The sequence below is a fragment of the Haplochromis burtoni genome, unplaced genomic scaffold (genome assembly GCF_018398535.1).
Source record: "Haplochromis burtoni strain Fernald_Lab_line unplaced genomic scaffold, NCSU_Asbu1 Contig_91, whole genome shotgun sequence".
Taxonomy (NCBI): Eukaryota; Metazoa; Chordata; class Actinopteri; order Cichliformes; family Cichlidae; genus Haplochromis; species Haplochromis burtoni.
The window spans coordinates 2,168,657-2,184,100 of NW_024582452.1; the positions used below are offsets into that span (position 1 = coordinate 2,168,657).

At 36.1% G+C, this 15,444-nt stretch overlaps 3 protein-coding genes across 4 annotated transcripts; 2 read left to right on the forward strand and 1 right to left on the reverse strand.

Moving 5' to 3' along the window:
* Window positions 1–872: 872 nt before the first annotated feature.
* LOC102296068 (acidic mammalian chitinase) lies at window positions 873–4,966 on the forward strand. Of its 2 annotated transcripts, none has more exons than XM_005926267.3 (12): window positions 873–981; window positions 1,069–1,133; window positions 1,219–1,248; window positions 1,340–1,544; window positions 2,459–2,515; window positions 2,626–2,791; window positions 2,946–3,070; window positions 3,528–3,651; window positions 3,766–3,948; window positions 4,055–4,171; window positions 4,346–4,478; window positions 4,624–4,966. In XM_005926267.3, the coding sequence occupies exons 2-12, from the start codon at window positions 1,109–1,111 to the stop codon at window positions 4,911–4,913; spliced, it is 1,455 nt and encodes a 484-aa protein (XP_005926329.1). In that variant the 5' UTR covers window positions 873–981; window positions 1,069–1,108; the 3' UTR covers window positions 4,914–4,966. The 2 variants fall into 2 exon arrangements, with proteins under 2 accessions (XP_005926329.1, XP_005926330.1); XM_005926268.3 differs by having other exon boundaries at window positions 893–920.
* A 1,624-nt stretch (window positions 4,967–6,590) lies between these two features.
* On the forward strand, window positions 6,591–11,582 carry LOC102296577 (acidic mammalian chitinase). The gene is made up of 11 exons (XM_005926269.1): window positions 6,591–6,672; window positions 6,758–6,784; window positions 6,871–7,075; window positions 7,158–7,214; window positions 7,310–7,475; window positions 7,543–7,667; window positions 7,747–7,870; window positions 8,938–9,120; window positions 9,244–9,360; window positions 9,483–9,615; window positions 11,049–11,582. Exons 1-11 carry the CDS (start codon window positions 6,648–6,650, stop codon window positions 11,306–11,308), a joined length of 1,422 nt encoding a protein of 473 aa, XP_005926331.1. The 5' UTR covers window positions 6,591–6,647; the 3' UTR covers window positions 11,309–11,582.
* A 92-nt stretch (window positions 11,583–11,674) lies between these two features.
* Window positions 11,675–14,702, reverse strand: LOC102296889 (N-fatty-acyl-amino acid synthase/hydrolase PM20D1.2; the record flags this gene model as incomplete). The annotated part of the gene is made up of 11 exons (XM_005926270.3): window positions 11,675–12,465; window positions 12,687–12,786; window positions 12,874–13,039; window positions 13,117–13,188; window positions 13,288–13,366; window positions 13,460–13,521; window positions 13,602–13,677; window positions 13,818–13,937; window positions 14,017–14,150; window positions 14,246–14,332; window positions 14,419–14,702. Coding segments are annotated over 11 exons (1,310 nt in total), but the record flags the coding sequence as incomplete, so codon positions are not given.
* Window positions 14,703–15,444: the final 742 nt, after the last annotated feature.

The following is a 15,444-nucleotide window of genomic DNA, read 5'->3' on the forward strand; positions in this document are numbered from 1 at the left end:
TAACATTCACTGAGCTTATCAATGTACTTTACGTTTTTTATTTAGAAAAATATATGTTGAGATTAAAGAAAAATAATAAGCTGTTGTTTCGTTTTTCTTTTGTTTTTCTGTGAGAGGAAAACATCTAATAATATCGTGAAACTGTCTCTCTTGTTGTTCTTATCCTTCTGAAAATTATGATAGGAAAATGTTCATCTTTAAGCTTGGGACTGATAAACGCCAACAACTGAACAACTACAACAATGATCCAAATCATTAATTAAACCTCTATTATCAATTATTTTATCAATTACATCTCATTATTTATAAAGGTGATTACGTGTTTATCATGAAAAAATTACAGAAAAATGATCATCTTTGGATTTCGGACTGATTATTTGTAATTGCAAATAAACACCAACAAACTATTTTTTATCGACCAAATGATCCAAATTATTAAATAAACCACCAATTATTTAATCAATTACTTCATAAAATAATCTCATCATTAATAATCTCATTGTTTACAAAAGTGATACAAAGCTGCAGCGCTAATTTATTTGCAGCATAACACGAAGCAACAGTGTGTAACTAAACGAAAGACCACTTTGAAGTTTGTTGTTAGCTGTTTATCGAGACATTACTATGGAAACCAGTATGATCATGATGTTCTGTAAAATACGATGCATCGGCTCACAATGTTATCAGGTCCTCTTATCAGCAGGAAATGACCTGAGGTGATTTCACTGTAGCAGGTTGAAGAAATTTGGGGTCAGATTTATCAGGTAATAAAAGCTATAAGCAGTCATCTTATGACTGATGCATTTATTACATTTTGTTGGCACACAGCCTTTGTCCCTGCCCTATCGGAACTATAAAAAGGACTCCCTAGAATATTTGTGTCAAACTACCTGTGAAAAGTTCATCATCAGCACAAGAAGGTTTTCGTGACTTTAATATGCGTAGCAGCAGTTCACAGAAGAATTAGCTGTAGAACACAGAGTTAGTTTGATTCTGTCAAAATCAGTTTTACAGTGATTCATGAAATTTTGAATAATTATCGTAAATAACTATTTGTTGGTGTTGCAGATCACATGTTGCAGACAGAAAAAGGATCAACTGATTCAACATGGCTCAAGTAACAATCTTGGCTGGTAAATAAATCATCATTATTTCAGTTACTAATGGATTCAAAAGTGTAAAATTCTGCAAAATAATAACATATATTTGTTTTTCCAGGTTTGTCCCTTTTGATTTGTCTTCAAGTTGGTATGTATTGATAATCTATATGTATTACTGACATGTGTTTCTGAATTACATGACTTAAAATGAGAAAAAAAAATTCTCCCCTTTGCAAAAGTGTCTTCAACCAAACTGGCATGCTACTTCACCAACTGGTCCCAATATAGACCGGGTGCTGGGAGATACATTCCTGAAAATGTAGACCCCAACCTGTGCACACACCTGATGTACGCCTTCTCTGTAATCAGCCCCTCAAATGAGATAACAATGTACGAGTGGAATGATGATGTTCTTTACAGATCCTTCAATGCCCTCAAGAACAGGTGAGTGGTTGAAATATTGCTTTAACCGTGGCTTTGTTCTCAATCATTAATAACAAAAGTGTGCAAGGTTCAGCAGCTGTTCTGGCATGAACGGTGAAGTGGTATTCAAATAATTTTTAACCCTAAGCACTTAATTATTGACAGATTTGTTTTAATTTTACTAGTGCAGCCAAAATAAAGAGGAAAGAGGAAAGAGTTACATGCAAAAATCTCAAAATAAAACAGATTTAACAAGGCAGTGGTCTCTAAATGAACACAGAACCTATCATTCATATATACATATATATACATATATATATATAATATAGTATATATCTATATTAAATAATATAGTTATTTACTATATATATCTATATAATATATATACTTTATATATTAATAGATATATATAGATATAGATATAGATATATATAGATATCCAAAATGCTGAGCACATGCAGTCAGCATTTTGCTTTTATTAAATGAGACATAACAAGAAAGGAGTGAATCTGACTAAAACAAAATAGGACACTGTATCCTCACACAACCTGTTTTAAGGGGTTCAAATTGACTCAGTACTGAGATACAAAATCCAGTTAGCAGTACTGTGGTTTTTTTCAGGCCTATACAAAATTCAACCTGTTTATACAAACAGAAGAGTCATTCCCTGCTGACCAAAAACAACCCAGGTTAAAGACAACTTCTGCCACCTCGAACCACAAAGAATTATTAAAGGACTATCACTGATCATCACTCCTTACACAATTTTTGAAGTAAAGGGTTTCTAATGCAAAATTTTCATAGGAGTTATGTTAAATGAATAAAAAATTGGGAAACAAATGACATGAGGAATGGGGACTTGCAAAATGTAGCATTCTTGCCAAGTCACATGGCTTAATTATAAATCTACCTGTTTTTCTACATCTCCATCACAGAAACCCCCAGCTGAAGACTCTGTTGGCTGTTGGTGGCTGGAACTTTGGCACTGCACAGTTAGTCTACATGACAACAGCATCACAAAGCTGTAGAATTACATTATTTCACATAACAACAAAAAATTCATCATCACCTCAATATATCTATAAACTTTCCATCTCAATAGGTTTACCATCATGGCTTCAACTTCTGCCAGTCGCCAGACATTCATCCAGTCTTGCATCAGATTCTTGAGGCTGCACGGCTTTGATGGACTTGACCTGGACTGGGAGTATCCTGGAGCACGGGGAAGCCCACCAGAGGACAAGAAGAGATACACAGTGCTCTTACAGGTTAGTCTGGAAATCAATGTATACTTGTTAATACTATGCACATTATATTTTAGTATGTTATTGTTATTTTTATTTGTATTTTACATATAAAATATACTTTCTTATTGAAATGAATGCACAATATCATCCTTGTCTACTGTATTCTTGCATCTAGGAATTACTTGCTGCCTTTGAAAAAGAAGCTACTGAGACCAAACAACCACGCCTCTTGCTCACAGCTGCAGTGGCCGGTGGGAAGGGGAACATTGACAACGGCTATGAGATTGCCGATGTGTCAAAGTGAGTTTATTTGATAGGAAGTCACTAAAGATCCAATCCTAAAGATTTCATCCCACTTTTCATTTTGCAGCACTGGAAGTTACTTTAATAAATACAAGTATTAATTCATACTAAAACACTGACGGTCCCAGATTTACAGGGATAGCAAATATTTGATCAGAAGAGCTACCTGTGGTTTTATTTACGATACACACATTGCTTAATGTGAAAGGCTTAGACAGCAAACCACAGTAATAACATGAAAAAATGATGTAGAGAGATAGCTACATAATGTGAATACACTGAATGATTTTTGTTGAATGATACATGCTGATAAAAAGTATTAAAGTTACAGTTTGAATACATGGGCATTTTTAAGGATTTTTACTTTAAATATGTTCAAGTTCTTAACTTATTTTACTTATTATTATTATTGATATTATTTTGTTACATTGTATTTAATGGTGATGTTTTACAGGTTTCTAGACTTTATAAATGTCATGACCTATGACTACCACGGAGCTTGGGACCCATTCACTGGTCATAACAGCCCTCTGTACCGCAGCTCCGTTGATCAGGGTGATAACATATATTACAATGTGGTGAGTGAAACTTTCATCAACATTCATATATATATATATATATATATATATATATCTCACTATAAAATATCATTATAATAATATTATATAATATACTATTTTTTTCTCTCAAAGGATTTTTCTATGAAATATTGGAGGGACCAGGGAGCTCCTGTGGAAAAGCTCTTAGTCGGTTTCCCCACATATGGACGCACATTCACCACATCAACAGCTGCTAATGGTCTTGGAGCTGCAGCCGCAGGACCAGCGAGCGCTGGGCCTTACACCCGTGAAGCTGGGTTTTGGTCTTACTACGAGGTCAGCTAATACAAAGCAGCTTATGTTCAGATTTATTACACCACAATGTTTTCCATAAATCACAAACTGTGTGAAGGGTGTTGAAGTATTATTTTCTTCTCTACAGATTTGCACATTCATCCAAACAGGCAGCATAAAGTGGATTGATGAGCAAAAGGTGCCCTATGCCATTAAGGGCAATGAGTGGGTTGGCTTTGATAACAGGCAGAGCTTTGAAATCAAGGTACCAATGCCAATTTATGTTTAAGGTGATAATACAAAACAAATCATAATATCTTACTGCTCTTAAAGTAGTACAGACATCAGGTAAAGTTTGGTTACATTTGGTTACTTTTGGATTGCGCACTGGTGGAAATGTGGTAGTTTTAAATTGCAACTCACAGTTTATATTTCACAGGCACAGTATGTGAAAGACAACAGATTTGGAGGAGCATTTGTCTGGTCTCTGGATCTCGATGACTTTGCTGGACAGTTCTGTGGACAGGGACATTATCCTCTCATTAGTTATCTGCGCACTCTTTTGAATTCAGGTAAACTGAAAAAAGTAACTAGACATGGACATGTTAATATTCATCAGTGTCATCATCTCTAGTTAAGAAAAGGTTTTTTTCTCCAAAATTTCCTAAACTTTCCTAAACTATATATATATATATATATACTTACTGTATTTACTAGATTCTCCACCACCTCCACCGGTAACCACACATCCACCACTCGTCTCTACGATCCCTCCTGGCCCAACAGCTACTACCACTACTACGGCTACTACTACGACTACTGCTACTACTGCCAAAACAACCTCAAGTCCTGTTTCTGGAAGTGGATTCTGCGCTGAAAAGCCAGATGGCCTGTATGTAAATGATGAGGATCCCCACACCTTTTATCAGTGTGTCCATGGACATGTCTACATCCAGACATGTCCAAATTATCTTGTTTACAGTGATGCATGCAAATGCTGTACCTAATTGACACTGAATAAAAGTTGTCTTGATCTAGCAAAAATGTTTTTTATTCTTTTTATTTTTTATGAGAACCACACTGCCTAGACAGTCAATAAAGCCATAAATTCTAAAAACTGTATTAACCATTAAGCAAATGTACCCAGTACTCTGCAATACACATTATAATAATGCAGCTACATATAGGTCCATTTTAAAACTAGGATGGGTTTGCCAAGATTTGCAACTAGCTGCACATTTTCGCTTTAAAGGTTAGAATTAGATGAACAATATAGAATTTTTGGTCTCCTAATTGAAAATTGCACACCCAGTTAATGTACTTGAAACTGGAGGAGGTTTGGTTAAACTTTACATGAAGGTAACTAAAAGATTGTACAACAAATACAAATCTGGCCATGTTACCTTTTTTTCTGTTTGTCTGGCATTTATCTGGCATTTTCTTTTCCTCGAAACCTGCTGTGGCTGTCCCTGTGCCAGCATTGTAACGGCTGGCTCAAACACAATAAAGGATTCAACACCACGGTGAAAGGTTAAACCATTATTTGAATAGTTGAATTAATAAAGGAGAAGAGTGGCTGCTGCAGCACGGTAGAAAGAAAGAGTGAGTCAGAGCTTTACAAACAAACAGCTGACATAAATTGAGCCAACAAGTAAGCACATGCACTTTCCAGCCATCCGACCAAGCTGAAAATTAGGTTTTGTTTTGAGGAAACACCAAAATAAATTATGTGTCAGTATAATACTCGCTGCAATTCCACATCATTGGTACTCAAGCTTTTTCAATGCACAGCTCAATATAATATTTAACAATTGCTAACATTAAAAATGGCTTTGGTTTTTTTTTTGCAAGGTTGAATTTTAGTAAAACAAAGGTTGGTGCAAAAGCATCAGTAAACTTTTGACTGTTGTGGTGCTGCACCACTGTTACCATCGTGGTGCTGCAGTAGAATGAAAACCCTTTCCTTTTGCTAAATATTGTTGCTTGACCCTGTTAGGATATCTAATAAAGCATAGGCAAATTATAGAAATTACATTTTGTGGGTCTTCTGCAATGTTCAGGTCCTGCTTTACTGTCATTTCAGTCTGTCACTGGGAAGCTGCCAGACAACATGATCAGACCATAATATATTCATTATAATATTCAACATTTGTGAGTATAATTTGATTTTACTGTAATGAAATTAAGATGCTAAGTTTCTTTTATAGGTGTATAACTACTAAACTGCTGCTTGGTAGGGGGCTGCTAGGCAACACGATGACGTCATAATATCAGGTAAGATCCTTCAGGGGCCTAAGATGTACCCATGTGACGGTTTTGGTTCCTCAGCTCCTAACGGTGTAGGAGTAGTTCACAGACAAGCAGACAGGCGGGGAACATATGTAAAATAGTAAGACAGCTGTTTTTTGTATATCCGCGTAATTTTAACTTTCAGGTCCAGGTGTTTGCAAGCTATGTGATGAGCAATCTTAGGTTTTCTGCAAACGTTGTGGAGGCTTTCAAAACAATATGTGTTTGTGTGTGTGTGTGTGTGTGTGTGTGTGTGTGTGTGTGTGTGTGTGTGTGTGTGTGTGTGTGAGTGAGTTCATGAATCAGTTACTATTTGACTTATGAAGCAATACCAGAATGTCCTTAAATTTAGGACATTTGGTTTACTTTGAGTTAATGATTATCATAGATTCTGCATTTTTTTTTTCTTTACTGCACTGTTTTATTACATTACCAGTCTGACCTCAGCTATCATGCGCATCCTAATTGTGATCTCAGGTAAGGGAAATTGAAATACAGATTTTGCAAATGCAAATTTTATATTTAACTATTTGTATGTAACAACAAAAATGCAACTGTTAAGGTCTCTGTCTCGCCTTTGGCATTCTGGGTGAGTTCATAAATTTTACCAACCCTTTTATATTGGACAGTCATATAATGTTTTAAAGAGATTGAAAAATGTTCTTTCATATTCAGTCTCATCCTCCAGACTTGTGTGTTACTTCACAAACTGGTCCAAATACAGACCTGGCAATGGGAGGTTTATGCCTTCAAATATTGATCCAAACCTTTGTACGCACCTAATCTATGCCTTTTCTGGTATTAATGAGGCAAATGAATTAGTGACCATAGAATGGAATGATGAGGAACTCTATAGATCCTTTAATGGACTCAAACAAAGGTTAGTCTATTTTCTCCTCATATCACTTACAAAATGTTGAGAAAAAAATAATCTTTGCTGCTGTATCTTTACATTCCCACAGGAATCCAAATCTTAAAACCCTGCTGGCAGTTGGAGGCTGGAACTTTGGAACGCAAAAGTGTGACACTAAGCATAAAACAATAATGAATCATAAATTTTCTCTTTATACAGATCTTTTTAATTGTGCCTTTCTTTTGCCAATCGGTTTCATAGGTTCACTACTATGGTGTCAACGCAAGCCAAAAGAAATACATTTATACAATCTTCTATCAAACTACTGAGAAAATTTGGTTTTGATGGACTAGACCTAGACTGGGAATACCCTGCAGCAAGAGGAAGCCCTCTGGAAGACAAGCAGAGATTCACAGTGTTATGCAAGGTCAGATTTGGAGTTACTGATGATTGGCATGAACCACGAAGTTACCTTTCTTTTCTGTGGTTTATAGGAGCTACTACAGGCCTTTGAGGCAGAGGGAACATCAACAGGACGGCCCAGGTTAATGATTTCTGCTGCTGTGTCTGCTGGTAAAGGAACCATTGATGCCGGTTATAAAGTCTCAGAGATGTCAAAGTAAGCTTATTAGTAATATCACATCGCATGCCCTGCAAAACCTGTTTTGCTGACTTTGACCTCTCATGCACTTTATCAGGTATGTCGATTTTATTAATGTGATGACATATGACTTTCATGGTACCTGGGAGAGTGTCACAGGACATAACAGCCCCTTATACAAAGGATCCCAAGATATTGGGGACCACGTTTACTTAAATACTGTGAGTAGATGGGTTCATTTTTCGCCCCTGAAAAAGAGGGATTATGTAATCCATTCCGTTTGTTTCTTTGTCTGTTTGTTAGCGGTCTAGTGTTTGCAAAAGTTTGCAAGATATAATTTCAAATTTTATAAAATGATAGATACCAACAAGCTGATCTAAGGTGATTTAATTTTCATGAAAATCAGGTCAATGTGAAAACTAGTAAAAACTTTACATACACAATTTTTTTTTTATGGGTCATGTTCAGACTTCACAACAATATACTAGGTCTTGGGGGGCATGTTTACCTAGGTTGGCCAAACATTTGACCTTTATGAAATAAATTCAAGAAACCATATTGAGTTATATATCATATAAAAGGGTATGGTGAGAGCTGCACAAGACACTACAACATCACTATGACACTATAATATTTCTCAAAATTACACAATGACTGAAAATATGTTAAAAATGTTAAATATGTTCAAATCTCAAGCATGTAGATTTGCATGTAAAAGACAAAGATTTCAGCTAATTCTGCTCCAATCATATGAATAAAGATGAAAAATACACCATTTTAGTATGTATTAGGAAAAAGCTTTCATTTCGATTAGATCATCTCCAAATTTTGAAGCAATATATTTGTCAAAGGGGAACATAAGCGCTTTCTTTTTCTGCGCTCTTTAGAAAAATTTTTGATATAACATTATATGACTTCACAATGACACAAAAATATTTATATAGTGCAGAAATGACTATGAAAACAATGCAGATATCATTATTGGGGATAACAATACCAGTGAAACATAAAACACCAAACTTTTAGTATAGCCCTTGCCCTTCAGGGACCGTTGTGCTCTCTGGGTGCTTTGTTTTAGACTGCATTTGCTCCCAGCCACACTCCACTTTTCCACACAGTTCTCAACCAACTGACGATAGATTGACATTGATTGTCACCATTTTTACACCCTTCTCTAATTCTAACACTTGAGAATTTAAATCACAAATTATTTATAAAGTCAATGAGTCACTGAACCTGATAATACTAGTATTAATGACAATATAACTTACATATGTTTACATTTTAGGATTTTGCTATGAGGTACTGGGCAGAAAAGGGAACACCTGTACAAAAGTTAAATATGGGCTTTGCTACATACGGACGCACGTTTCGTCTTTCTACTCAATCCAGTCAAGTTGGAGCCCCTGCCAGCAGCCCTGCTGCTGCTGGCACATTTACAAGGGAGCCCGGCATTTGGTCTTATTATGAGGTAAAAAGAAATCCCCACTCTCATATTAATATGTTCATTTTAAGTCAGTTTCTATGTCTTAGTAGCAGATCAATGTTAATATGTCAAGTTACCACACAGAATGCATTTTTTATCTGTTTTCAGATTTGCACCTTTCTTCAAGGGGCCAGTGTCCACTTGATTGAGGACCAGAAAGTCCCATATGCCAGCAAACAAAACGAGTGGGTTGGATATGACAATAAAGAAAGTTTTATGACTAAGGTAGACATGTGCATCTGGATGTTGCTCAGTTTTTCTTTGCCAGATAACATTAGTACTAAAACAACATATCACATTAAAATGTGCATACTGTTATTAAGTTGTTTCGATTGTTACTGCTTCAGGTCCGTTACCTAAAAAACAACACTTTTGGAGGAGCCTTTGTCTGGGCTCTGGATCTAGACGACTTTAATGGACAGTTCTGTGGACAGGGACAATACCCCCTCATCGGTTCTCTTCGCTCTCTTTTGTTTCCAGGTAATAAAATTCCTACATTAGCATTTTATGTTTGTTTTGAGCTAGGATTTGGGGAAACCTGCAGTCTGCTGAAACTGAAGAAGTCACTTGGATGAGTGACGAAACGTTTCTCCCACAAAACGCTACGTCCAGATGAACAGAATCAACTTTTGGACAGCTAGCCAGTTACTTATTAGTATGCATATTTTCCAATTAGTCAATATAAAGGCTGTTAATGCCTTATTTGGGATATCTGTATTCTATCATAGCTTCCTAATGTTTGTTAAATGAAATACGTAAGAAGGCTTCAGCACATCAGTGACAATCCTAACATTATTTGCTCTTTAGCAATAAAAGACTGGTCAATTTGTCATAAAAGCACTTGAGGATGATCTATTTTTATTAAATAAAACACAAAACAAGTGTTCAATGTATCTAAATGAATACTGGTTAAATCTTTGAACTCGGGATTTGAATTTTCACTCACAGCAAATGCTCGAAAGCTACTATTACACTGACACTTATTAACCCAGACAGGATCTATATAATATGAAACAGAGAGACACTGTTGAATAGCTTTCTGGCCTTTTGCAAACCGAAAGCTGGTCAGCTGAAATAAACAGAAAGTTTAAGGAGGAGATCTGTTCTAAACATTTAAAAAATAAAAATAAAGATAAGGACAAAACATGTAAAAATATTTTAATACCATTTTAAAATGTCTTAAGTTGTCCATTAAAAAATATTCAAATAAAATGTGTGTATAACTCCAAATTTGATTAAGGTTTATTGAAACACCTGAGAATAGGACATATAAATTGCAACAGGGAAGTGTAAAGAGGAAGAACTTGTACGGAGCACATGTGTGCCAAGTGTCAAATTTCTGGTGACTTACACCTCACTTTAGAACAAGGAGCAAATGGAAGCACATTTTAAGAGACCATCATTTAATAGGAGGTTATCTGAACATTATTAACATTTGCAGTTCATAAGAAACAACTGCAGTTATTAGGGCTATCAAAGAGTATTGACTATAGGCCCCTACATCCATGTACAACACCTTGCTTACTAATTAGCAAGCAGTAATTACAAATGTTTTAGGAAAATTTCGTAATTTAGGAAAATTATTGGCCTAATTGTTAAAAAAAAAGGTTTTGCGAAGAATTTTATTGTTGGCATTATTAACAACTTTGACTAATAAAGAGCTTGTATGCTACTAACATGCACACTAGCAAATGTTTAATTTATTAACTGACTATTAATTTGCGCACCCTAATATAGCCGTGGTTTTATGTAGGATATTTTTTATATTATATTAACTAAAAGTTAAATTCTTTAATTTAATTTCACTTACTGATAAGTAATAATAATAATTTATGATGATAATAATAAGTATTATTATTATTATTGTTGTTAGTAGTAGTAGTAGTATAACTTTATAGCTATTGTTTCTACAGATCTTCCTCCACTTCCAACTGCTCACACAAACCTGAATCAGGAGACATCAACAAATAAGGATCACATTTTGCCTCATCCCAGACCATCAATCACTACTACAACCACTGACAACTTCTGTGCTACAAAAATTGGTGGGCTCTATGCCAAACCTGACGCTCCAGGTTCTTTTTACAACTGTGCCAATGGCATCACGTGGATCCAAAACTGCCCAGCTAATTTAGTCTTTCGAGACAGTTGTAAGTGCTGTGACAGGCCGTAGAGACTCTGGACTATTTGTTCTGAGTTTTGGTTTTCAGCTTGTTTTTATTACCATATGGGTCACTATAATGTTATGTCACATTTGGTCAGTTTTGATTATTTTAAACACAAATGCATGACCTTCATCTGAATTTTTTTCTTTTGAGGTTTGGCTTTCAGAGTCTAATCCTTATGTGAACCAGTCCAGGTTTTGCAACGTATGAAATAAAATATGATTATAATTACATTACATTATGGGATGAACGTTGGTCAGTTAATAAAGTTGTTCCACTTTACTTTTAAGTGTTGCTGGAGTTCCTACGTTGTTAGTTTCCTTGTCCTCTTCATTCACCTTGGAAGTAGGTGAAGTTGCTGCTGAAAATCCTAGGTGACACAAGGCTTGGGTTGACAACACCCGATCAGCCTTTTAATACCTGAGCGGTTATTAAAAACTGTCAAATTGCTCATACTGTTGTGTTAAGAAAGTCTATCTAAAATTGTGAACAGATTCAATCACATTTACAAATCTGGAATCATTTTAATGAGTCAGCCCGTAAAACAGCATTCTTTGAACATGTAGTCCAGTGTTTGATTCAAGTTAAGCATCCCTGTGGGTAGTGCTGTCATTTGTACCATTTGTACCATTCATTATGATCAAATCAAAAAAACATGTATCTTTATGACTGCACTACTATCAGTGTCCCACAATAAGACATATATAATAACTGGTTAATTGTATCATATCATACCACCATAGAGTTCAGAAAAAAATAGTACATCAGTCTGCATAGAGCACCAAAACTTAATCTTGAATGCAAAATTCTAGATAGCCAATTCACAGCGATTTTACTGCAGAAAGGTCAGTGCTCTATCTACTCACATATCACTGAAAAGAGTCAGTAGTCCACATAAAAGATAAAAGTACATCCCACTTTGAAATGAGCAAAATTGTAGTTTCTGATTCTATAATGCAAAAGTTATTTAGTGCAATATCAATGCATTTTGTATGCTATTCATGTGTTTATCTTATCACCAATGTTGTCAATTGCTTAGAGTTCATGGACAGAGCTGTGGGGCTCAGGGAGCTTCCTAATGTCACAGTTCTGGATCAAATTGAAGTAAAAAACAATCATCTCCTCGTAGTTCTTAGTGGAAATCCTTTCATTGATGCCATGGAATCTGAGAAACAAAGGAAAAAAAGGATTCATGGTACCTGGAACAAGAAAGTATTTTATATATTCCCCTCTTCTATTCATGCTGCATGATCTGTTTCTAGAGTTGAGAAATAATCACTGCACGTGGAATTCTTCTTACTGTATTTATTCAATTTTAAATTGAGGTCTGCAGACATTTTTGGTGAAAATATATTTTGACAGTATTAAAAGCTGCTGAATTCTCACCTCTCAAAGTCACCTGGCTTAAACCAAGCCGGGGAAAACCGATAAATATTTTTGGTCAGGTCGACGAAGTGTCGACTGTCTGTGTTTCCAATACAGATAGCTGCACATTTAAATATGATATTAAATTACTTATAATGTCCTGAAAGATGCTTTAAAATGCTTCCATACAAATCTGTATGAACTCTACCTGGAGCAACTGTAACTGTTGGAAACAAGTCCAGCACCGTTTTCTTAATAATTTGGAAGCCAAAGGCCTTGTCATCAGCACCACTGATGGGTAGAGGGTCGAATCCATTAACAAGTTCTACCTTCACTCGTTGGTCGCCCACCGTATCCTTGATGATGTCCAGTACCTAGAAAAGACAGCACACATCTCATATTCATGTCAAAGTGTACATAGTAAGGCATTCATTCTCAAAAAGGACTCTACCTCTTGTACCGACTGCGCTGAGTGAATTCGTAGATTTACATAAGCTTCAGCAAGGGAAGGAATAACATTTATCTGCAGAGGGAGGGAGATATTGAATTTTTACAAAGAAAAGTAACAGGCTTAAAATCTTACTTCTTGTGAATTACATTCAATTTAAAATAATCACTGCACCTTTACTCCTGCATTAAAAAAGGTGACTGCTGTGGTAGTCCTTACAAATGCATTAGATACTGGTTTTCTTTCAAGTATCCTGAAACATAAAAACTGGTCTATTTCACTGGAACCAATCACAAGAAAACATGACATTTGAATTTATATTTAAATGATATTTAACCGTTATTACCTGCTAAGGAGCGGAGAGAAGAGCCACAAATTCGACATCATGAACTTTAGTGGTAAACTGAACTGAAGGCAGAGAATTAGTAGTTGGTAAAGAATGAGTACATGAGTTTACTACTAGTAAAGAAGTATTTAGATTACCCTACCTTGTGGGCCAGATGCTCAAAGGTGTCACCTTCAGGGCCATAACCAAATAACCTCGGCATTGGGTTGTCCTCTAGTCTGAGGAAACAGGATCACAGTTAAATCTTTTATACTAGCTTTTTAAACATGGGGTAGTAGAATTATGGAAGGCAGTGAAACATATGAACAGAGAAGCTAAACAGAACTCATTATAGTTTAATAAACAATGTTCCTTTCACCTTTTGACTGCTGTGGCTAAGATCCCAATGCTAGTTTCCCTGGGAGGCATCGAGGAGTGACCAGGGGCCACAGACACACTAAGCTTTATAACGGCCTGGCCTTTTTCACTTAACCCGATTCTGCAAATCATAAATCGTACACATACACATAAGATGTGATCAACACAAGTGCACAACACATGTTCAGGCAGGTTCTTACAGAGCAGCAGGTCCTTCAATAGCAGGAATGATTCCATCAAGTATAGGCAGGCACTCATCCATGACAAACAACAGCTGGACACCACGTTGCTTCAGAATACGCACTATGTTTGTCGCTCCATTGAGACCACTGATCTTAAAAAAAGAGATTTTGAAGAGCACAGCCATTAAATTGTGATATTTCCAATCCCACTTAAGTTTGTAATGTCATAGTGGAACTGTTAACATACTTCTTCATCATGACCAAGACCGATGTAAAATCCCCTGCGTGGAGCATAGCCCTTTAACAGCAAGTACTCCAGCGCCTGAAGTATTCCCTAGAAGAAATAAATCAGCTGTTTAACCAAATATACCTCAAGTCTGTTTAAAAGTAAGCTCACACAAAAGTAATATGTTTTCACACCATTAGATTGTTTTTGTCATCTATGGTTCCTCTGCCATAGATGAAGCCATCGATCTCCTTTGCAGAAAATGGCGGCGCTTCCCAACCATCTGACTCTGAAGCAGGTACTACATCAATGTGGGCCAGCAGCATGTATGGAACCAGTTCAGGCTGTGATCCTTTCACCCAAAACAAGTGGCTGTAGTTTGCCACCAATTCATGATGAACCAAGCTAGAAGAGAAAACTGTAGGGAAGGCTGACAAAAACAAAAAACTTAAAAACAAGCTGAAAGAGCAATTTTTATCTTAAATTCATCCTATCTTTCATGACTTATTTATGATAACTTTTTCATGATTATGACTTATTGATTTGTTGTTTATAGTAAAAATTCAACTACAAAAAGCATCTACTGGTTCCAGCTTCAAGCAAGTGGTGATCTATGGTAAATAAAATCACTATTGCACATTTTAGAAACTGTCGCAAGCTGTCATCTGCTAAAATTGAACTATAGAAAGTTTCATTTCACAAGTGAGATAAAACAACTAATAGAGGAGGCTATGAAAATTGCAGCAAATGCTTTACAAATGCAATCACTGGTTACTTTACTAGGTGCACCTGTTTAGCTAGTCATTAAAACAAATATCTAATCAGCTAATCACATGCAACCGAGTCAGTGCATTCAGGTATCTAGACATGGTCAAGATGGCCTCCTAAAGTTCAAAGTGAGCATTAAAATGGGGGAAATAAATGTGACTTTGAACCCAGATTTGTTATTGGTTTCCGATGGGCTGGTCTGAGTATTTCAGAAACTTGTGATTTACTAGCATTTTTAGATAACTAGATAATTATTAGCAGCTTGCTTATTACAGTCCAGCTGTTATTTACAATAGCGGCTATCAGGACTCTTTCACTGGACGTTAATGCCGGATTTCAACTCGCAGCGTCTCCATTGCCAAAGCTGCTGCATTGAGCTGAGGTCGCAAGGTGGTTGGTGCCTGCCGTGGTGGTAATCCCCGAACCAAATGGTGGACACCAGAGGTGAAGGG